General features: G+C 44.3%; 1 protein-coding gene across 1 annotated transcript in view; it reads right to left on the reverse strand.

Moving 5' to 3' along the window:
• Nucleotides 1-5,178, reverse strand: part of RRP15 (ribosomal RNA processing 15 homolog) — a 47,704-nt gene extending 42,526 nt beyond the window's left edge. The window contains exons 1-2 of the mRNA XM_060246616.1: nt 5,047-5,178; nt 2,293-2,567 (exon numbers count right to left, since the gene is read on the reverse strand). Coding sequence (XP_060102599.1) covers nt 2,293-2,567; nt 5,047-5,116 — 345 coding nt within the window. The 5' untranslated portion in view covers nt 5,117-5,178. The remainder of the gene's footprint in view (nt 1-2,292; nt 2,568-5,046) is intronic.
• Nucleotides 5,179-25,013: the final 19,835 nt, after the last annotated feature.

Consider the following 25,013-nt stretch of genomic DNA (forward strand, 5'->3'; position numbering starts at 1 on the left):
GCCCATTCCCCCGTTTGGGGGCTCAGAGCGGAGTACATCTAGAAATAAAATCACAATAAAATCATAATAAAACCAATTACAACATTCAGTAAAGTCCAACAAGATGATTCAGAAAGATGATATGACAGCAAGATGGTATAGCACAAAAATAGTACTACAATACAGCACCTCAATACAGTAGTGCAGTAGAGCAATGACATTTTCTGTCCTCATTAACAAGTATAACATATACTGGCTTTTATTTCATAAAAAAGCTGAAACAAAGAAGCTTTACAGGCTACTTTAAAGAACTGAATGGTGAGTTAACCTGGTTCTAGCTCCTTTTAAAACTAAGCCTGTATTACCTACACAGCCTCTTCCATGAAGTTACATGGATTTTTATAATCCAGGCAAACTGTGATGGATGCATGTGTTTATAAGTATGCTCTGGCCTGTGATCAAACAACCAACGCCGTTTTAGTTTTCCCTCAGCATGGGAGGCTGTTTTAAATTTATCTCATGGTGAACAAATCAGTTTATAGTGTAACAACCCACCACCAATTTGAGGTATCCCGTGTATTTATTAGATAAACCTAGAAAGCAATCTATGACTGATAAGATTACATACTGCAATGGATGCATCCTGAATGCTGAACACAATGGGAGCACCCAAGTAGTTACCACAGTCTCATAACACAAACTGCTGTTGGAACAGGACAATGAAATCGCCATAAGATCTCAGGAATGGAAAGGAAGAGGCTTAAAGCTACTCCCCCAAGCTGTGGTTTTCTCTCTCATGCTCACAGTTCACCTCTCAAGATCTCCCTTTACCCTCATACAGATCCTCCCTATCCAGCAGTTTTTACTCTGGAACAATCCTGCCAATCAAATACCACTCCAGTTTAGTTCTAAAAAGCAGCGTTCCACAAACCAGAAAATACTTTTAACATCACAAGATTTCTACATCTTCAGGCAAGAACAGCCCTTTTCCAAGTTAAAATTGCCTTGCCAGTCAAATTATGCTTTGAAATATCAATGTTTAGATTAAATACACTGGTAAATGCTTGTTACAGATAAGAGATAGGGACATGCAGACAAGTCTGTGGATGCAGTCTGATTATATCCACTAAAACCAGAACCATGGCAGCTCATTTGTGGATCAGACGGTTCATTTTAGACCACTGTTTTGTGCTAGTATGCTGCATTATTTTTAAAAAGTACAAGGTATAAATTTTTATCTCTTATCGCAGTAATCCAAAGAAGTCATTAATAAGATTTAAAAGTATCTTATTCATCAAACATATCAGCAATAACCCTAAATGATTATACTGGAAAGTCTGCTTCCCAGTACTTTATACTTACTAACACAGCTATGTCAAAAATAAGCCTCCATAATGACTCAAAGAATGGACCACAAAAGGTCTCCTCCCTAAGGCCCAGTGTGGTATGCTCCATCTCTGTTACACTCTATGCACATAACTGGCTTATCTTCAGGGCTAACAATCCATCCACCTTTGCCAGGAACTGATTCACAGTGGGACAACTATTCATGGCTTCAATTCCTGATGTGATAGGTAGCCTTAGAGGATAGGAACACTTGCTTGAGATCACTAGCACACGGCAAAAGCAATGCGTGTTTAAGAACAGATAACCTGCCACAGCCTACAGTAACAATTTTTAATGTTCTTCTATATTGCTGCCCAGTTGAAGGTGAACTGGTGGTTAGATGCTGAATTCAAATGACACATATTTTTGATGAACATTTCAGCTTATACCCTGGGCTACTGCTGGATTTATTTGATTTCTGTTCCCCTCAGTTTATGAAGCAGTGGTTGGTTTCATTCCTACTCCACCATAAAACTCCTTCACACTCCACAAGCACTCTGGCAACAAGAGGTCTTTTGTAATCAGTGCTTCAAAGGTCAGCCATTAGGCTGTTCAGAACCAAAGTAGAACTGGCATCAGCAAAGAAGGGCTCCACTCACTTGACGGAGGAAGGCAGGGTGCAATACCTTCCTCAGGTGCAACTTTCCCCTCATCTCTATGATATCAACAATACCCATGAAAGAAATCTCTGATGGATTTTGGCAATCTCTCTCTCTTTTTGCCATCAAGTTGCAACAGACTTGGGGCAACCCTGTAGGATTTTCAAGGCAAGAGACATATCAGAGATGGTTCTGTCATTGCCGTGGTCTCCCATCCAAATGCTAACCAGGGCTGACCCGTCTTAGCTTCTGAGATCTGATGAGATCAGGCTTGTCTGGGCTATTTAGCTCAGGGCTGGCGATCATTGTACTGTGCCTATTTCCTCACCTGCCTCCTCTTCTCCAACCTTTCTTGTTTCTCTCTCTCTCGTTCCTTGTCTCGTGATTTGTTTTTAACCAAGATGGTGTGTTTACTCTTGGGAACTGTTTTGTTGAGCACTTTAGCCATGGCATCAGCCCAGCCAGGGTTTGCTGCATCTTTGGACTCAGCTGCAGTTTCATCTTTGTCATCCAGGATTGCAGGTTCATCCTCCTCATCGCCTTCAAACTCTTCAACCCCAGAAGAAAAGCTGTCATCTGGGAGACCTGAGCTTTGTTCAGAGCCTGAAAACAGAAGAGGGACGTCAAATTCTTTGCTATTGTACAACCCATCCATTATGCAGAAGAAAAGATTGTCCTAGAGAATAAAAGTTACTGGAATTCAAGGCCAACCACCATTTCCTCATATAACTATTCCTACAATATGCTTAAGCAAGACAAGGCAGCATTTTGATGAATTTATGAGGAAATATGTTGTGCAAACAAACCCTCCCCAGAGCAATGATTCCAGAAGCCATTAAGGGGGAAAAGAAAGAACACTGGTTATTTATTATGCAATTAATAAAAGTCTGGGTAGAGCACACATTTTTGAGAAAAAAAGATTTCCTGGTATTTTAAAACAAAAAAATGAGGGTTTTTTTTTTTAAAAAAACTGCAATACTGACATCTAGTGTTGAAATCTCCAAGACAACATAGGTTAAAATGAGCATAACAGGACACATTCTGAATAAGCATGTACACACACTTACACCAAGCCGAACACTGAAATAGATGACAGGCCATCTAATTAACAGTGCAGTCCTAAACAGAGGTCACTGAAGGCTTAGAATGGGTGTAATTCTGTTTAGGATTGCACTGTATGACTCTCCACTACACCCTTTCACACAGAGAAAATAAAGCCTCACTGTTAGTTGTCTATCCCTTATGATGTCTTTTACAGAAAAGGCTGGAATCTGGCAGGCATCTGAAGTCTGCCTGATGCTGTTTAAGGTTCAGTAGTAAGGCAATTGAATACTCTTATAGATACCACTTCCCAGGGCCCAGGTGTGCAACTGAGAGGGAGTAGAAGCCACAAGATTTAAGCCACAGGACCACCAGAAAAAATAGTAAACTCACATGTAGAGTTAATGACCACATATAACAATGTACAAGTGATTTATATAGAAGCACCTTCCAAATGGAAATTTTATAACATAAAAAAAATCTCTAAACCTTCACCCAGGACTAAAACTGCTGGACATAAGTCACTATAGCAGGACTGAAATAAAAAAGTCTCCTGATACATCACTATGCAAAAGGATTTCCAGAGTATTTAATTTATTCACACATCTCCCTTTCTCCCTAAAGATTTTCAAAGTGTTTAATTTATTTACATGTCTCCTTTCTCCCTAATGGGGATTCAAAGAAGCTTACAATGTTCTCCTCTCTCCCAATTTTATCCTCGCAACAACTTTGTGATTAGACTGAGAGAGAGTAACTGGCCCAAGATCCTCATCCAGCAAGCTTCTATAGCACAAGTGGAGATTCAAACCTGCTAATCAAATACTTTTAACCACTACACCACATTGGTTTTCTGAAACATTTCAGAAGAAGGGAGCTTTGAATCTTTAAAGTTCATACTCTGAACACCTTGTTGCTCTCAGATGCTACTGGACTACAGCGCAAACAAACAAAACACTAAATGTTTTAGTTAATTTAAAGGACACTAATTTCTAAAGGAATCATCACTTCCACAGAACAAAGATATGAACTCACCAAACAAGGAAATAAAAATGTTTGTAAAAATGTCATGATTTTTAAAACAAAGTGTATGCCCCACTTTTCTGCCAAGAAGGGCTATCAAGAAGGAAGGAAAGGAAAGATCCCCTGTGCAAGCACCAGTCGTTTCCAACTCTGGGGTGATGTTGCTTTCACAACGTTTTCATGGTAGACTTTTTAAAGGGTGGTTTGCCATTGCCTTCCCCAGTCATCTACACTTTCCCACCAAGCAAGCTGGGTACTCATTTTACCGACCTCGGAAGGATGGAAGGCAGAGTCAACCTCGAGCCAGCTACCTGAAAACTCAGCTTCTGCCGGGGATCGAACTCAGGTCATGAGCAGAGCTCAGGACTGCAGTACTGCAGCTTTAACACTCTGTGCCACGGGCTCTCTAAGGAAAGGAAAGGTCCCCTGTGCAAGCACCAGTCGTTTCCTACTCTGGGGTGACGTTGACTAACAACTAAAACAAACAGAGCTAAAGAAGTCATATATAAACCGCAAGACAACAAACTAAAACAAAATATTAAAGCAGATTTAAATGGTCCTGTTCCCACTGCGGGTACTGAAAGAACCATAAACGGGGAAATGCGTCTATGAATGAAAATCGGGACCTGTTTTCAAAATCTGGTATTTCAGGCATCCAGGAAAACCGGGAGAATGCAGCAATAATGTAAACACGGACTGCTGTGAATAAACTGAAGCTGTCTGGAGAACAGAAACCAAACAATCGAGACAATAAACGACAAGGGACAGTGAGCGAGATTTGAAAGTCTGAAAAATAACAGCTCAAGAGACACCAATACAGAGCTTATCAAAAGAACTTGGCACACGAGTGAATGGAAGTGGGCAGGTTGAAGGCACTTAAAGCACGCGGGCTGCTTTCCTGCCTCCCTATCCCAGGTTCAGCGAGAAAAGTTCCTACATGCATGCCGAGCCACGCGCCACGTTATTCTTTACCATCCCCCCGTCCCCCTTTTTTCCCCTCAGCACCGAGAGACGTCATTACCACAATCACTTTCTGCAGCAGCAATCTCTTCTTCCACACGTGAAGCCGCCATCTTGTTGACTACGTGCATTTAGTCAAACTGTCCGATGTAGGCGCGCAGCCGCTAATGCTACGCATAAACGTTCCGGGGACACAGAGCAGTTCTGAATAAAGCAAAAAGAGCATGACTGTTACTGTGTATCCGGGTTCATCCCGGTGGCTGGCGACAAGCAGTCACAGGCCGAGAGAAACCATAGAAAGTACTTATGCACATTATCTGGGATCCATTTAATAACGTGGGATTTAACATGTTAATTTATGCCGATTTACTGCATTATATAGAAATAACTGGGTTTAGAGTGCTGTAATTTACACAGAATTGCAATATTAGTTCTGAGTAAACATGCAGAATTATGTTGCACGTTCATTAGGGCATGGTGGGCCGTTACAGCTGTGGTAAATGTCCTCTGTGATTATTTTGTATATTTTAATTTTGCACAGAAAATGCCATTGCATTTCTTTCCTTTATGCATTTCATATCTTTTGGGCTCCAATGTTTACAAGGTTATAGACTGCCAATACACAAACTATAAAATTATACCTCTGGTTCCAAGTTAAAAGAAACTTTTTGTTAGTCGCACAGTCGAGTCTGAGTCTTTGCGACCCCATGCCCCTCCCGTCTTCCACCATCCTCCAAAGTCTGCTCAAATTCCTATTAGCTACATCAGTAACGCTGTCCAGCCACCTCATCTTTTGCTGTCCCCTTCTTCGTCCTCTGTCTTTCCCAGCATCAGGATCTTCTCCAGTGAGCATGCGGAAACAAAAAGAGCCCTGTAAGAGTAACCAAATATATTAAAAGAGTTTACCATGGCTATTTGGAAATAGAATGGCTCCCCGTTTCAGTATTAAATTTCGACCCCTCATCTGCCTGTGTTCAAATGACAACCAGAAGTGATACAGGCATGCACATGTGGCTTTTTCTATAAGACTGGAAGATGCTAGGGCAGGGGTGGCCAACGGTAGCTCTCCAGATGTTTTTTGCCTACAACTCCCATCATCCCCAGCCATTGGCCATGCTGGCTGGGGCTGATGGGAGTTGTAGGCAAAAACATATGGAGAGCTACTGTGCTAGGGGAATTTTTTTCTTTCCAGAGAGCTTAATTTCTACACCTATAAGTGCTTCTGCAACTCAGACTTGCATATGGACGAAGTCTAGTAGCTGGTATTTTTCATATTTACTTAGGTGGTGTAAGCCATACAGAAGTGCTCAGATGCACAGAATCAGGCTGCAAGCAGTGAAGGAGATATTGACACACGCCTTGGATAACTTTTAGTTGCTGGCAGAAAATGTGCAGCTTTCCCTGAAGTGATGCCTTGGTGGAAAATGCTGCACATGGTATTACTGCATATAAATGTATTTCTTTTAAAAAACAAATTAAACACAAATGAGATTGGGGGCACCATGCAGTATTAGAAAAATTATATGCATACTCAAATGCACTGTCTTGATTTCATTACTTTATGTGTTCCTTCCAGTTCAGTGTATTTCAAAAAGTTTCAGGACTAGTCCATACCACAGCATCAATAAGAATAAAGCCTTGCCAGTTAGTGACATCAAAACCCAGAAATGTTAAATACGGGATTCGATGCATGAGGAGGCTCATTGCATAGTGATCAAAGCTCTTTATTAGTGATTCAGCATGTTTATTAAGTGACTATAAACTACTCCGAAGCACCAGAACATGTGGTAATATATACAGTGAGGGCAGGGGAAGCCCAGCCCCCAAGAGGCAGAAAACATCCTGTGATTGTGCTCTTTTTGAATCCTTCATTAGAATATGCATACTCATTGGCAGATCCTAGGATCCTCTGATACTGCCTCCCGATTGGCCAGTTTGAATTATGCAGCCAATTGGGATGCAGATCTTTGAACCCTCTCAGTCTATTGTGTTGCGCTTCAAGCTCAGGACACAATACCCAACATGTCCAGGCATGCCTTCACAGACATAACAAAAACCCAGAAATCTGTGGCATGGTTCACAAATGCAAATTAATCCGTTGCTTTACTTTCAGGCATGTTAGTATTGCAATTGTAACAAAGATAAGCTTGTTATATCTATGCACTCACTTTGCTAGTGGAAGTTTACTTTGTTGCTCTGACCTGAGATCTGCCATGCATAGTTACATATGCCAATGCTCAATGTCCACAGAAATGGAGGAAATCAAAATCTCAACCTCTCCTCTTACCATGAAACCTCTGTCTGTGCATACAGAAGAACATTTACAACAAACAAAACCTATTAATGTAAAGAAGATTTGGGTGCTTTATACATGGTGGAGATTGGGTGCAAGGGGAAAAAAAGCTAGTGCCATGCTCAGAATGCACTCTCTATGAATAAAGAATAAACCTTAGTCCTCACATAGCCTTGGAGAGGGAAGGTTCATGTAGATCTTTGTCTGCTTTCTCAGGACTAGTTACCCTTTTTCCTCCACAATGGGCAAAGGCCAGTGATGAGTCCTGAACTTCTCTGGAGCTCTAGATTCATTCCCTCATCATAGGGAATAATCATTCATCAAGCATACGCATTAAGCAAATGTCAAAGAGGCCATCCTGAGGGCCAAGTGAGGATAATTAATTTTACACAAGAGGGAAACTGTCAGCTACAGCCAGGGCCGGCTTGTCCGCTAGACAAACTAGGCAGTTGCCTAGGGCGCTGACAGGGCACGTGCGGCAAATTCAGCCTTCCTCCCCAGTCAAATGCCTAGTTTGTCTGCTCCCCCTCCCTTTCCCACCCCATGTCAATTTCAATGCCGAAAAGGGCTCTAGTGCTGTGTTCCCAGCTATCCAAAGGCACACACACACCCCGCCGCTGATCAGGTGATCAGCAGGTAAAACTGTGCCGCACAGCCACGCTCCCTCTCTGTCAGGACCAACATCCTGAAAGGGCAGCCCTGCTGCCGCTGACTCCTCCCCTCCCCACTTCCTGGATGGGAGAGGAGGCAGTGGCAGCGGGGCCACCCCTTCAGGACACTGGCCCTAACGGACAGGGAGTGCGACCGCACATCACAGTTTTACCCGCCGATCACCTGATTGGTAGTGGAGCACTTTGGGTAGCCAGGAATGCGGTGCTAGAACCCATTCCGGCATTGAAATTGACATGGAGGGGTGGGGAGGAGGCGCAGTGTCGAGGGGGGAGTCAAGGGGGTGCTGGGGAGGGCGCAAGGCAGTGAGTCTGCCTAGGGAGCCATGGGGTGTCAGACCGGTACTGCCTGCAGCATTGTATACTACATACATTTAAAATCTGATTTGTCACAAATGCAGTAAATGTAATACTGAGCTCTACTACACTGGAAAATTTCTGGACAGTCTCCAATGTTCCATTCTTAGCCAAGGTGTTAGAACAGGTTGTTGCTCTTCCACTCCAGGTTTCTTGGAAGAAACTGATTTTCTGGACCCATTTCAATTTGGCTTCAGAGCAGAGACTGCTTTGGTCACCTTGGATGATGATCTCTGTTGAGAACTAGACAGGAAGAATGACCCTGCTAGTTCTGCTGGAGCTTCAGTGACCTTCAATACCATTGACCATAGTAAAAACAACAACAACAAAAAGGGTTCTTTTCTTATGTTCAGAGTAAGAAAAAGAGCAAGGACACGGTAGGCCCAATTCGAGGGCAAGAAAGTGAAATTGTAACAGGTAATGAAGAGAGGGCGGAACTGCTCAATTCATTCTTTTCCTCAGTCTTCTCTTCTGAGGGAAACGGTGCTCAACATGACAAAAACAGTATAAGGAGGGTATGAAGTTCCAACCTAGGATCAGCATAGGGGTAGTACATAAACACCTAGTTTCTTTAAATGAAACAAAGTCCTCAGGGCCAGATGAATTGCATCCAAGGGTTCTAAAAGAGTTTGCGGATGTAATTTCTGAGCCTCTGGCTATTATTTTTGAGAATTCTTGGAGAACAGGAGAGGTGCCGGAAGACTGGAGGTGGGCGAATGTTGTCCCCATCTTCAAGAAGGGGAAAAAGAGGATCCAGGTAACTACCGACCCATCAGCTTGACGTCTATACCTGGAAAAGTTTTAGAACAAATCATCAAACAGTCGGCCCTGGAACATTTAGAAAGAATGGATGTGATTACTAAGAGCCAGCATGGTTTTCTCGAGAACAAATCATGTCAGACTAACCTGATCTCTTTTTTGAGAAAGTGACTACCTTGCTGGGTCAGGGGAATGCTGTAGACATTGTTTATCTTGATTTCAGTAAGGTTTTTGATAAAGTTCCACATACTATCCTTGTTGACAAGTTGGTAAAATGTGGTTTAGATCTTGTTACCATTAGGTGGATCTGTAACTGGTTGACAGATCATACCCATCCTCTTGGAGAGGAGTGACAAATGGAGTGCCTCAAGGATCTGTCCTGGGATCTGTTTTGTTCAACATCTTTATCAATGATTTGGATGAAGGAATAGAGGGAATGCTTATTAAATTTGCAGATGATACTAGATTGGGAGGGGTTGCAAACACAGAAGAAAACCTTTAAAGCCCTATATGGTCAAGGACCTGCCTACCTTAGGGACCGCCTCTCTCCATATGTTCCCCAGAGAGCACTGCGATCAAGCTCAAAAAAACTGCTTGAAATCCCTGGACCAAAAGAAACTAAATTGAAAGCTACCAGAGAACAGGCGTTCTCTACAAAGGCTCCCCAATGGTGGAATCAATTGCCGGAAGAGGTGCGGGCCCTACGGGATCTTAACCAGTTCCGTAGGGCCTGCAAACTGCCCTCTTCCAGCTAGCTTTTTAAGACAGAACTCCTGATAAGATCAGGAATACCGAGCCATCCTATATGCCATCTGATTGTATTTTAATGTCTTACTGTTTTATTGGTTTTATTGTTAATTGTTTATTGTTTAATTATTAATTAAGTAATTATATTATTTATTGTTTATCTGTATCATGGTTTTACCATGTCGTATTAGCCGCCCTGAGCCTGCCTAGGCGGGGAGGGCGGGGTATAAATAAAAGTTTATTATTATTATTATTATTATTATTATTATTATTATTATTATTATTATTAGAAGAAGAAGAAGAAGAAGAAGAAGAAGAAGAAGAAGAAGAAGAAGAAGAAGACAGGATACAGGATGACCTTGACAGGCTGGAAAATCTGACTAAAATCAATAAAATGAATTTTAACAGGGATAAATGTAAAGTTCTGCATTTAGATAGGAAAAATCCAATGCATGGTTATTGGATGGGGGAGACTCACCTTAGCAGTAGTATGTGCGAAAAGGATCTAGGGGTCTTAGTGGATCATACGCTGAACATGAGTCAACAGTGTGATGCGATGGTTAAAAAGGCTAATGCAATTTTGGGCTGTATCAACAGAAGTATAGTGTCCAGATCACGTGATGTGATGGTATCGCTTTACTCTGCTCTGGTAAGACCTCACCTGGAGTATTGTGTTCAGTTTTGGGCACCATATTTTAAGAAGGATATAGACAAGCTGGAACAGGTCCAGAGGAGGGCAACAAAGATGGTGAGGGGTCTGGAGATCTAGTCCTATGAGGAAAGGTTGAAGGAGCTGGGGATGTTTATCCTGGAGAGGAGGTGGCTGAGAGGTGATATGATCATCATCTTCAAGCACTTGAAGGGCTGTCATATAGAGAATGGCGTGGAATTGTTTTCTGTGGCCCTGGAAAGTAGGACCAGAACCAAAGGGGTTAAAATTAAATCAAAAGAGTTTCCGATTCAATATTAGAAAGAACTTCCTGACCATTAGAGAGATTCCTCAGTGGAACAGGCTTCCTCGGGAGGTGGTGGGTTCTCCTTCCTTGGAGGTTTTTAAACAGAGGCTAGATGGCCATCTGACAGCAATGAAGATCCTGTGAATTTAGGGGGAGGTGTTTGTGAGTTTCCTGCAATGTGCAGGGGGTTGGATTAGGTGACCCTAGAGGTCCCTTCCAACTCTATGATTCTATGATCCATCCTACTCAGCACTTGGTCTAAGGGGCACCATATTATGGTGATCTATCTGAAGGATGCCACAGGGCTCCATCTTATTCCCCACACTATTTAATATCCATTGGAAGCCACTGGAAGTGGTCAGCAGGAAGAATGGGCTGTGATGTTACCAATATGTGGACAATACCAACTTCTACCTTTCTTTTCCATCTGATTCCAAGGATGCTGTTGTTGCCCTGAACTGGTGCTTGGAGTCAGTAATGGGCTGGATGGGGGTGAACAAGCTGAAACTTAATTCTGACAAGACAAAAGTTCTCTGGGTCAGTAGAAAAGTAGAGCATGAACTTCAGATCTTGAATGGGGTTATACTCCCATTGAAAAGCCAGCTTCATAGCTTGGGAGTGCTGCTTGACTAGGGTGACCATAATGTCTGAAGGCCAGCCAGGGACACTGGGGGGGGGGGGTGCGCGCGCGCGCACCGTGCGCGCCGCCGGAAACAGGAAGTGACGTCACTTCCGGTGACGTCACTTCCGGCGATGTCATGCCACCACCGGAAACAGGAAGTGGCATCACTTCCTGTGACATCATTTCCCCCGCGTCACCTGCCGGAAACAGGAAGTGACTTCACAGCACTTCCTGTGACGTCCCCAAAAATCCCCCAAATATCACCGCCGGAAACAATTTTGTTCTCAAATCCTGTATATACTTCATCAGTATATGGGATAAGGCACTTTCTCAACTGTGCTGCATAATGCAGCCTATTTATTTTGTCCTGTTGGCTCTGTTGGCTCTATCTGCGCCACCTTCATCACTTTCGGGGTGTGGATCCCCCAGTGGGGTGGTCTCCCGACTCCCTCCGCCGACTGTTTCTGATAGCCCTGCGCCCCCTCTTTCATTTGATATGTGTCCCGTGCGGGTGCCACCCTCCCGCCGGGAGATGCCGCAAAATGAGCCCCCTTGAGGCTTATGGCGGCAGGGCTCGGGGGAAGCGAGCTAGACTGCTGTTCTTTTGAGGGGTTATAGAGTGTTTCGAGCCCGTCCCTGTGGCATCGGTCCCATCGTTGTGGGACCCAGGGGGCCGGCGCAGCGGCACGCCGAAGCAGCCTGTCACTAATAACACCGGTCAAGATGCAGGACAGGAACCTGGAAGTGACCGACAGGCTGCTTCAGCGTGCTGCTGCGCCAGCCCCCTGGGCCCCACAATGATGGGACCGATGCCACAGGGACGGAGAGGCCTCCACCACTGCCGCCGGGCCCCGCGCGCGGGCGGGGAAGGCGGGAAGTGAGGGAGGGAGCGTCCCTGCGCGTGCGCAGGGGCCCTGCGCAGGCGCAGGGACGCTCCCTCCCTCACTCCCCGCCTTCCCCGCCCGCGCCCGCGGCCCACCGGCTCCGGGGCTGCCTAAACCGGGACCTTTAATGGTCCCGGTATAGGCAGCCCGGGATCCGGGATTGGGTGGCCAGATCCGGGAATGTCCCGGGAGACCGGGACGGTCTGGCCACCCTATGCTTGACACAGCAGTCACTTTAGGAAACCAGATGCAGTGGCTTGAAGTGTGATTTCCTAGCTTCAGCTAGGAGCTGTGTATGTTCCTGGTTTCATCAGAATTAGCCACAGTGAGCCATGATGAGACTGGACTTTGCGCTATACTCAAGGCTACCCTTAACAAGTGTTCAGAAACTCCAGCTAATGCAGAACGCTGCAGCTAGACCACTGGTCGGGGCCAGCAACCAGGAGCATATGTCCACGATACTACGCCAGTTATGTTGCTCAGACGCACAGTCAAGTCTGACTCTTTGCGACCCCATGGACCACATCACTCCAGGCCCTTCTATCTTCCACCATCCTCCTGAGTTCACTCAAATTCATGTTTATGTCAGTATATTCAGAAGCCAAGCAGTTTCTATGCACATGCTGGGAAAGTGAAAGTAGCAGAACTGCCAGGTAGATCATCTAAGTGACAGAAGGTGGCTGGTTGCCAGATTGCATCAGCCTGGACAATGTCAGCATGACTCAGCAGCAAGCTGATTGGTTACCTGGGTGGATAGTATGTATAAATGTACAAAGACACTTTACTGTGTGTGGGATATGTATGGTGGAGGTGCAGCGGAGCATTCTGTCGGTTTGGAGAGTGGAGGTGTAAATAAATTGTATATAGTGGTTTTAACACTGCTGTGTGCAAGCCTTCATTCTTTGCGTCACTAAAGACCACCCTCACTAAGCACAGGCGCATCAACAGTTTGTTGCATTGATAACACTGTCTTACCATCTCATCTTTTGCTGTCCTCTTCTTTTACTTTCAATCTTTCCCAGCATCAGGATCTTCTCCAGTGAGTGCTCCCTTCTCAGTTTCAGTATCTGACCTTCCAAGGAACAGTCAGGGTTGATTTCCTTTAAGATTGACTGATTTGATCTCCTTGGTGTCCAAGGGACTCTCAAGAGTCTTCTCCAACACCACACCAGTTATACTGGTTACCAATTAACCCGTGAGCCCAATTCAAAGCACTGCTTTTGTCCTTTAAAGCCCTACATGGTTTGGGACCGGGGTATCTAAAGGACTGTCTCCTATATGTTCCTGCCTGGGAACTGAGATCACAGGTAGAGGCTCTTCTGACTGTCCCACCAGTCAAAGAAGGTGATCTGGTGGGCACATGAGAAAAGGCCTTTTCAGTGGCAGCCCCATGGTTATGACACAACCTCCCCAGGGGGGTGCACCTAGCCTCTTCATTGCTAGTCTTCAGGAGGCAGCTGAAGACAGGTTATTTAGGGTTGCATTTGATTGATTTAGTTTCTTATTGGCATCCCAAACTACAATTTCTAAATTGTTACTGGGCTTTCATTATGTTTTTTTTAATTTTAAATGTTCATTTATATTTTAAACATATCAAGTGCTGCAAGTGAGAAAGGCAGCTAATAAAGCTTTTAAATAAAATAAATAAATATAATGAAGTTTACACAGCTGTTGCAGACCACTTTCCATATTTCTGAGATATATTCATCTCTGGTGTAAACCCCATTGTATCCCATGTCTTTACACCACAGCAACACTAGTTCCATGTAAGTTCAGTTCAATTTAAAGAAATCCACTAAATAAGAAGAAATGAGATAGACTGAAACAATTCCATGTTTGCTACTCAATCAGAAAATCTTTTTAAAAAGACAGATGCAACATTTACTACAACCTCTTCTAAAAATAAAGTTTTACATTTAATATGCATAGCTTTTGTGGGCTATTCTTTGTTTCCATCATAAATATTTTTGCAAGAAGAAAATAGCTTTATCGTTGCTATGTGAGGAGTAATAGTACATTGAAGAAATAGAGCCTGGGGAGGACAGAGAACTCAGTGGGGTACAATGAGCTCACTCTCCAAAGCATCCATTTTATCTACAGGAACTGCTCTCTGAAGTCTGGAGATGAGCTGCAATTCCGGGGGGGGGGGGGGGGGGAGGGAATTCCATAAGAGACATTGTATCATAGTCAGCACTCTGTACAAGGGGTATATGGAGGCCACAAAAATGCATCCACTCCCAAAACAGGATCTAATTCCCATGTGCCATTAAGTGATGGTAGCTCATGTCCAGTATGAGGATTTAATCCAAGTGCTGAAAAAGATTTAGAAATTCAAGGTTAACATTGATAATACCACTGTTGTGCCTATAAATTGCAATTTCCTCAACAATATCAATGCCTTCTAAAGAGAACAACAGTCTGTGAGCCTCTAAACATGGAGTATCAACCTGTCAGGGGGACCACCTCTCTATTAATATTCCATAATTGACCCTATAGATAAATATAAAAAAGACCGTGGGGCATATATGGATCTTTCTTGTGTTACAGGCAATGCTTTTAAGTCTCTTATTTTTAATGGGGAAATTAGCTAAGAAATCAAAAGAATGTATATGCACATACACATATGTTGCATAAACACATACACACAAGAGTCTAAGAAAAATAGAGGTTATCAATAGAGGAATTCTAGGATTGTTGAAGCGGGTGATATTCGCCTGATCCAGAAGAGGAGATGTCCGTCCAAAGGAAAAATACACGGAGAGGAGCACGAACGACCAGCATAACATGTCCTATAGACCCAATTGTAACGTGTGGTACAGACTGCAAATGGCGCCCTATAGAATGCACACCGAGGTGGGGTTCTAACTCACACTTTATAGGGGTATGAGAATGGGAGTCAGTAGTTACAAAAGGGTCTTTTAAAGTCTCTTGAACTGCTATGTTGGGAAACCTCGCACATTCTGGTAGGATGATAAGTTTAGAGGAAATGCATAGTTTGTCACCGGGCTTTGTCTGACACTCAGAAAGGGTTCCAAGACTTGAAGGTAGGATCAATCAAGTTATGCATTAGATTGGATTTTAGCAAGGTAGAGACTGGAGGAAGAGACATTTGGCACTTCCAGAAGATCAGAGTGAGAGTACTGCTTACCCATAGTTCCCATGTTATTATGCATCCCTTTTGGGCGGAGACGCTTGAGGGGAAATGGGTGAGATTGTGCTGAGATACAGACTGCAGGCGCCAACCAAACCTGGCTCTCTACTGGGTCCACTCTACCTATTCTAGATGGAGTGTTGTCTTGGCCTGTCTTTCAGTCAGACTCCATTTTGTTCACCAAGAACAGGAGACCCTCTGCACTGGGGTACTCCGTTTATATCAGGCAGCGCTTCTCAGTAACACTTGTGGAATTAATATTCTCAGGCTATAGTCCTATATTCCTATATACCATTAAGCCCTGGCAGCTCCTGGCATTCAAATACTTCTTTCAAGATGATAGAGTCTGTAAGTCAGAGAGTTTTATGATATTTGAGACTGGGCAAACATAAGTAATGTTTTTATAGGTTGTAGACCCATATGCGATATAAGGCAAACCCAAATATTTCTTGAAGAAGAGGTGAAGTTGCGCACTACTCTCCTGATTTCCCCCCAAAATAGAGATCCAGGCCTCCAGAGGTAATACTTCCTGATTCACTGGATAAACTTGCACCATGTTAGGCTTCCCAATCCCCAGGTCCCAGCGGGGGATCCCCTGGTTTTACAGGCTTCCCCCCGCCCCCAGCCAGCTCGCCTGCAGGGGAAGCACCCCACAGCCACCATGCAGCTCTAGATCTCCGGCAGGTTTAGAAACCTGCAAACAGGTCCACTTCAAAATATGTGTGTCTGTGTGCCTTTAAAGTTGAGCAGGAAGTACTTAATGGGAAGAGTCAGCAATACAGTCCCTCGGTTTGTTTTGCTTTCATTTCAGAGCAACTACGTGTGTGTGTGTGTGTGTGTGTGTGTGTGTGTGTGTGTGTGAGAGAGAGAGAGAGAGAGAGAGAGAGCAGCATAGCCCCTGTTCTTTTCAGATGTCATTGTGGAGGAACCAACCGTTAAGTGTGTGTGTGTGTGTGTGTGAGACAGAGAGAGGGTTACCAATCCCCAAGTTTGGAGGCCACCCCCCCCTGCCTTAGAGTCATCAGAAAGCGGTGGGGGTGGGGGGAGGGAAATGTCTACTGGGCAATTATTCCCTATGGAGAACGATTCCCATAGGGAATAATGGGGAATTGATCTACGGGTATTTGGGGCTCTGAGGGAGCTGTTTTTTGAGGTAGAGGCACCAAATTTTCAGTATAGCATCTAGTGCTTCTTCCCGAAATACCCCCCAAGTTTCAAAACAATTGGACCAGGGGGTCCAATTCTATGAGCCCCCAAAAAGATGCCCCTATCCATTATTTCCTATGGAAGGAAGGCATTAAAAAGGTGTACTGTCCCTTTAAATGTGAAGGCCAGAACTCAACTGGAGTTCAATGATGCTTGTCACACCCTTGCTCCTGGCTCCGCCCCCAATGTCTCCTGACTCCACCCCCAAAGTCTCCTGGCTCTACCCCCAAAGTCCCCATATATTTCTTGAATTGGACTTGGCAACCCTACACCCTGTAAATGCACTTCTTCCCAAGCTCTTTCCTAGGGTTCCAATCCCCAGGTGGGGGCAAGGGATCCCCCGGTTTGGAGGCCCTCCCCCCACTTCAAGGTCATCAGAAAGTGGGGGAGAGGGAAATATCTACTGGGCACTCCATTATTTCCTTTGGAGACCGATTCCCATAAGGTATCATGGAGAATTAATCTGCAGGTATCTGGGGCTCGGGGGGGGGCTGTTTTTGGAGGTAGAGGCACCAGATTAGCAGCATAGCATCTGATGCCTCTCCTCAAAACAATCTTTTCAAAAAGATTGGACTAGGGGGTCCAATTCTATAAGCCCCAAAAGAAAGTGTTCCTATCCTTAATTATTTCCAATGGAGGGAATGCATTTAAAAGGTGCACGGTCCCTTTAAATGTGATGGCCAGAACTTCCTTTGGAGTTCAATTATGCTTGTTCAACCTTGCTCCTGGCTCCACTCCCAAAGTCTCCTGGCTCCACCCCCAAAGTCCCCAAATATTTTTGAATTGGACCTGGCAACTCCCACTCTCTTTGGCAAATTGACAATCCCTGCGAATATCTAAAGAGGAACACAAAAATTATAACAGTCAATACACAGCAGATTATAAACCAACTTCCCAATAATTCATTAAATTACTACCTATATATGTTGTTTCAGATCGTTGTGTCCAAGACCCAGGATGGTACAATTTTCTTGAGATGTTAACAATTTGTAAAGAGAGGGACAGGGAGATTCTGTTGCAATAATCTGATTGAAAAGAAAGACTGGTCATAGGGAATGAATCAGTCCCAATCTTCCGACACTCCATTTAAGGTGGGGCAAACCTCACAACCTCAATGAGTTTTATGTATTCTCTCCCAATTCCCCTAATTAAGAAGTACTGGATGGTTTCACACTTCCCTGCTGTGGCACCCCTCAATTCTCTATAAGTAAACTGTTGATCAAACAGAGTTTTCAGGGGTAATTTTGTAGAAAAAGAGGTGCTGGGGCTTATTGGCATAACTCATTAGCATAACTTATTTGCACATGCCACACCCCCAACATCACCAGAAGTGTATCAAAAGGCAACACCCACTCTGCACTTGTACAGAGAATGCTCTTTTATTTTAGTGGGAATTTAGCCCCCCCTTTTTTTAAGGAAAGAGTCCTGTGGTGCAGAGTGTTAAAGCTGCAGTACTGCAGTCCTAAACTCTGCTCACGACCTGAGTTCAATCCCCGGTGGAAGCTGGGTTTTCAGGTAGCCGGCTCGAGGTTGACTCAGCCTTCCATCCTTCCGAGGTCAGTAAAATGAGTACCCAGCTTGCTGGAGGGAAAGTGTAGATGACTGGGGAAGGCAATGGCAAACCACCCCGTAAAAAGTCTGCTGTGAAAACTTTGTGAAAGCAACGTCATCCCAGAGTTGGAAATGACCAGTGCTTGCACAGGGGACCTTTCTTTTTCCTTTTTTTCTAAACACCAGATTTTTCTGTAAACCTGCATGTGGGCAACATCAACAACTGCCCGTACGCCTGTCTTTTCTGTTGTGGCTCCCACCTTATGGAATGGCCTGCCTCAGGAATCAGATGGAAAACTTTAAAATGCCTTGTCTTCAGAACTTGCAGGTTTTCAGAGTGCCTCTGATGATGCACTTATAACATCAAAATTTACAAGGAAAAGAAAAGATTATAATCCATGAGTATCAAGAGTACATTTAAAAGAAAGGAAAAAACTTGAGTAGCCAACAAGCTATACATAATGTGAGTTCTATTCTTTTTGGATATACATTTCAAAAAGAAAAAAAAGTATATTCAAAACCTAAGCTTTAAGCCAAGCATAGAAAGGTACCCAAATGTCTTTAATTCTCTGAATATCCCCTTCTTTCAAAAGTGTTGAAAGAATGTCCATCTCAGCTGTATCAAAAATCTTCTAAATAAGTTCAGTTTTCAGGGGTGTTACTGTCTTATTCCACATTTATGCCAATAGAATTCTAGCAGCTGTTATTACATGAATCAATAAATGCTTTACATTTTAATGAAAATTAGTAGGAATTATATATTTTTTAAAAATTCTGGTTTCTATGGTATTACTTTTCCAAGCATATTTTGTAATTATTCATGTATCATTTGCCAGTTGTTGGTTTTTTTGTTACATCGCAAGACCACCAGGCATGATAAAAAGTTCTAGTCTGGGTTCTACATTTTGAACAGTTACTAGACATATTAGGATACATCTTTGCTAGCTTTTCTGGAGTCAAGTGCTAGTTTGGTGTAGTGGTGAAGTGCACGGACTCTTATCTGGGAGAACCTGGTTTGATTCCTCACTCCTCCACTTGCACCTGCTACAATGGCCTTGGGTCAGCCATAGTTTTCATAGGAGTTGTCCTTGAAAGGGCAGCTGCTGTAAGAGCTCTCTTAGCCCCACCTACCTCATAGGGTGTCTGTTGTTGGGGTGGGGGGAAGGTGAAGGAGATTGTGAGACTCTGAGATTCAGAGTATAGCGCAGGATATAAATCCAATATCTTCTTCTTCTTCTTCTATAAATCATCTTATAAATGTTTTCTTTATAGGTTACAGATTTAGTCATTCTCACATTATATTTCCAAATCTGCGTCCAAGTATCAAGATCAATATTATGGTCCATATTTTGTGCCCACTTAACCATACAATCTTTAACTGTTTTGTCTTCCATTTTTAATTTCAAGAGTAAATTATAAATGAGTTTAATTATTTTTACCCCGACCACAAATTATTTTGTCAAAAGAAGATTGCTCTAAATTAAAACCTATTTGTTTATCTTTTACATAATGCGATTCTATTTGGAGTCTTGTTCACCAGTCCAACTCAATGCCCTGCTCTTTTAATTTCTCTTTAGATTTCAGATTTTCATTATTTTCTAATAAATCATAATATCTCACCAGTTTATCATGACATATCAAGGACGGATATGAAAATGCTTCCACTGGTGACACCCATGTTGGAATTTTCTGATAAATTGAAGGTTTGACCTTCTCCCATATAGCATAGAAAGATATCCTTATCTAAGGATTTTTAAAGTAACCATGACCTTCAATTTTCTGGTACCAAAGGAATGAGAATGCACTTACAACATTTCAATTTTCAACCTGTTGAACCTGGGGCCTGCACAGCCTTGCCCCTGGAGAAAGCTCCACTGACAAGGCTGCAGAGGTCATGGGCGCTCTTGTCCCCCATTCACCCCCCTCCTAAGAAGGCTCCCTCCCACCATCCCATCCCTGAAGCGCATGAGGCACCTGGGGCCTGCACAGTCTTGTCACTGGAGAAAGCACCACAGGCAAGGCTGCAGAGGTCACAGGTGCTTCATTCTCCATCCACCCTGTCCCAAGAAGGCTCCCTCCCACCCCTCCCCATCCCTGGAGCAGCCTGCACAGAACCTACCATTCTGGCTTCCAGAGGCAAAGCAAGAAAAGGCAGCATGTGCAGCTCTCAGCTCTTCCTGGCTTGACTGTTGGGGGTGGGGCTTAGCTGATGGTGGCTGGCTGCTCTCCCTCCCTCCCTAACACACACACACACCACCAGGGCTTTTTTTGTTGCAGGAACCCCTTGCATATTAGGCCACACACCCCTGATGTAGCCAATCCTCAAAGAGCTTACAGGGCTCTTATTACAGGGCCTGCTGTAAGCTCTTAGAGCAGGGGTATCAAACTCATTTGTTATGAGGGCAGGATCTGACATAAATGAGACCTTGTCAGGCTGGGCCATGTGTGTACCTATTTAAGATTAGGTAACAGAGATACAAACGACTAAAAATTTTTTTAAACAAAAACAAACTTAAAACATTAGCAGTCGTTACTCTTAAAGGTGCTTTCTTTGTATTTCTCCCATAGGATCCAGGGAACTGGGCAAAGGAAGTTCTGGCTCTTTCCCTCCCTCTCCAGGGGGCCAGCATGGGGAGGAGCTCAACTGATGGAGAAAATCAAAGTTTTGCTCTATAGCTCCTGTGCAATTGAGCAAGCCTTGCAAAGCAAGCTGAGATGCAGAAGGAAGCAAGAGAGAAGGAGAAGGAATCATACAAGAGCTAGTTTCTCAAGGGCCTGATAAAAGCCCTCTGGGGGCCTTTTGACCCCTGGGCCTCATGTTTGACACCCCTGTCTTAGAGGATTGGCTACGTCAGGGGTATGTGGACTAATATGAAAAGGAGTTCCTGCTACAAAAAAAGCCCTGCACCCCACTTTCAAATGCAAAAACGCTCAGCTTTCAAGGCAGGGGGAGGTGGGTTGACATGGGGTTGGGCTGGCAAGTGTTGGGAGCCATAGTCTGGCCAAATATAGAGCTTCCAGAGTGCTGCCCCAGAGACCTCTGCCCCCAAATGAGACCTGAAAGTTCTCCACTTTCCTGAATTATAAGTATCAAAGAGAATAGAATAGAATCTGGTCATTCATTTGTGCTTGAAGGGCAGTTTAAGTCCATCCAGAGGTTTAGCTTCCCACTTTTTTTCTGAGCTCTTTCCCTGCCTCTCACCAGCTGCTAGGGTTTTGGCTACCTTGATGTCAGCTTCTAGTCCTGGCCCATTGGTGAACTGTCAACAGGAACTAGGGCTCTCTTTACTTGAGTATGGTGCAACCAGCTGTTGTTTTCCTCTACCTTCACTGTGGCATGGCTGGTTAAAAGAATCTGCACTGGACCTTTCCAATCAGGGTTTAGAGGCTCATGCTTCCAAGTCTATGTAGTCGCAATCCCCAGGTTGGTGAACAGGATTGTCAAGGGTGATGGACTGCTGGATTACTATGTACCTGGTGAGAGAAGAGGAGCAAGACTGCAAAGCAATTACATATTAACATTGCCTCTCCTACTTCTAGAGTCACCCTCCACAGCTGTCTTGCCATCAGAAAACTACCATGCATAAGCTTGAATGGGGGCACCCCTAGATTTTCCCTGGGGATAACTGAAATGCGTGTAAGGGCGTGTGGTAATGCTTATAGCCATGAAAGCTTAGTCTCTTCATATAGTTTGATAAGAGTCATTTTAAATGTCCTGTTAACTTTTTTGATTTGTTCCCTAGACTGGGGTCTCCATGGGGTGTGCCACTTCCAATTAATGTCCAGTACACCTATTGGAGTACCTGGGCAACAAAGTGAGACCCTGGGCAACAGAGTGAGTGGTGGATCTTGTGACCAATCAAATGTCAATAGAAGCAGCATTAACAATAGAGTGGCATGCATTGCTGCCTACTTTGTTGCTAAATCCACTCTCCTATTTCCCTTCATTTCTTCTGTATGTCCCTTGTGATGTGCTCTGGTGTGGATTACTGCAACCTGCTTAGGCCTCATGAGTGCTTCCAATAATTTGATAACCTGGGAACCATTGGAGATCTTGTCTCCTGCAGCTGTGATGGAGCCCATTTCCTTCCATAGAAGGCTGTGGGCATGCACAACTCCAAATGTATATTTTGAGTCCATATAAATGTTAACAGTCTTTCCTTCAGCTAATTCAGGAACTTTGGGTTTTGCTATTTGTGCCTTAGTTTTTGGACACTTGATATCTGCATAACAGATTCTACCTAGGCTAGGGTTTGCCTTAATGCTGAGTCTCAAGTGGAAAATCCAAATAGTGCCTCCTTACAGTAAAATATAATACTGTAAATAACTAGTTGTTGCTTTTTAATAGTGTACAGAATCTGCTTTTATCCAGTGCTAGTTAGCCTTCCTTCTGCTGTGGAGATTCCATCTTCCACAGTCATTTATGCAGCAAAGCAAGGCTCAGTGCAGGCTGAAAGTGCTCATCCTGCGAATTTCTAAAAATAGTTGGTGGACATCAGGAAAAATGTGGTGGATGCTGTGGTGCCCATGGGCACCAAGTTGGAGACAGCCCCATAGCCAGGATTTGAAGAATTGGGGGGCCCTGATTTTTTCAGGGGTCACATAGTGGCCCCAACCTCCATGGCCTTCTCTCCTACCACTGCTGAGGAGGAAAGCTGTCAGCTTGCTGCCATACAGCCTCCCCCCCTTTCCACCCCTTTTCCTGCAGCTCTGGTGGGGAGCCACCCAGAGGTTTAGATACGTGCCGCACGGTCTCCTGCCCTTTCCTGTAGCATGATCCAGCAAGGCAAGCCTAGCGGGTCAAGGGGGTGGTGTGTGGAAGGCACCACCAAGTCGCAACTGACTTCTGGAGCTACAAGACCTTGAATTTGGATTTCTTCCTGTTGGAGGGCGAGCTGAGGCTGCCCAAGCACAGCTCCCACCCTCGCTCGGGTGGCCAGCGAGACCAGGCCAGAAAACCCCTGCAGGCGAACATCACCTCTCCACTGACCCCCAGCCCCGGACTGCAGCCGGGATCTCCACTTGTGTGCGCCAGCCTACCCTACCCTGCCCTATCTGCCCCCTACCCCCGCTGCCCCACTTGAGGGCCAGAATGGCCTCTTCTTGCAGGCGCCCTCTAGCCCAATGTCAGCCCAACATGGAGCTTAACTTAGTCCTGGGCGCTGAAAGTGCCCAGTTGTTTCTGCTTGCTGGGGGGGGCGGGGTCAGAGATTTCTTCCAGCCCCTAAGCAAGCAGAAGCAACAGGGAGCTTAACTTTCAGTCCTGGGCTCTGAAAGTGCCCCGTTGTTTCTGCTTGCTGAGGGGTCAGAGATTTCTTCCATCCCCTAAGCAAGTAGAAGCAAGGTGGAGCTTAACTTTCAGTCTTGGGCTCCGAAAGTGCCCCTTTGTTTCTGCTTGCTGAGGGGTCAGAGATTTCTTCCAGCCTCTAAGCAAGCAGAAGCAGCAGGGAGCTTAAGTTTCAGTCCTGGGCTCCGAAAGTACTCTGTTGTTTCTGCTTGCTGAGGGGGTCAGAGAATTCTTCTAGCCCCTAAGCAAGCAGAAGCAACTGTGTATGATCACATCCCCTAAGCAAGCAGAAGCAATGGTGTATGATGATGGTAGAATGGAGAAGGATGCAGCTGAGGCACTGGAGGATGGTTAGGGGCCCCAAGTCAGGGGGCTGTGCCCCCACAGGTCCCCTCGTAGCTACGGGCCTGGTTGGGGAATGTAGTAGCCAGATTGTTAACTGTTACTTTCTATAAGGAGCATATTTCTCTGGTGCTGAAATAACTTTTCTGGCCACCAAATCTATTCTGGACCCAATTCAAAGTGCTATTTATTATTGTTAAAGCCCTTAGGACCAAGATACCATATTATTTGTAACAAATAATCAAAGGATATTAGAACAGTTTAAACTTTATAAGGTTAAAGATCTCCTTTATTGTAAACAACAGCTCAAACATCCTATAAAACCCTCCCCAAAACTTATCAGAGCTAGCACAGACTGGTCCATGGACCTGATTTCATCACAGATTGGGGACCAGTTCCTGGTCCATTTGCCCAGTCTGTGTATTTGCTGTTTTGACAAATCACCCACAGACTGAAAATTTGTGGTTCATAAAACAGGAAAGTCTGTGGGAGTTCATGAAATTCAGGAACCACGAACCACTGTAGACCTCAGTTTTTCTGGTCCATGCCCATCCCTAATCAGAGCTTCCTCAATTAGACGGTTAATTAATGATAGGCAGGATATTCCACATCCTGCCTATCATTACTGAACTTCTCTTGCTGCAGCAGAGTGATGAGATATATGGGTAGTTTAAGATCTCAGTTGGGATGGCAGTGGTGGAATATTAGTTAGAACCAACAGGCCTAGCCTCTATATGAACAAAAGTTGAGTCCCTGGTAATATGAGCATTCCAGGGCAGATAAGCAGAGGTTCTGCAACAGAAACATTACTGCACAATGTTTTGTTGGAGAGTGAAAGTTTGAAAACCCTGCTGTTTGGAACCTTAAGGGCAAGATTAAATCTTCCTGGTTTAAAAAAAGGTCGCTGCTGAAAGCCCGGTTAAAGTTTTAAAATACAGCATTTTCATGAATGAAGTTATTTGCTCTTCTAAGTGTCCCCCCCTCTCCTGAATTGCTTACCCCATTAGATACAGGCCTGACTGGAAAAGGCCAGTATCTACCTACCTAACCAGACCTTCTGAGTTATTGGGCGGGGGGGGGGGCAAGCCATTCTTGACCAGTTATCACGTCATTCTCAAGGATTACCCATTAATATGATTCAATGGGGAACTGGGAGCTATGAATAGCAAAAAGGAAGATGACACAGTTTGGCTACAATCCAAAAT

The sequence above is a fragment of the Heteronotia binoei genome, chromosome 1 (genome assembly GCF_032191835.1).
Source record: "Heteronotia binoei isolate CCM8104 ecotype False Entrance Well chromosome 1, APGP_CSIRO_Hbin_v1, whole genome shotgun sequence".
In the NCBI taxonomy this organism is placed as follows: Eukaryota; Metazoa; Chordata; class Lepidosauria; order Squamata; family Gekkonidae; genus Heteronotia; species Heteronotia binoei.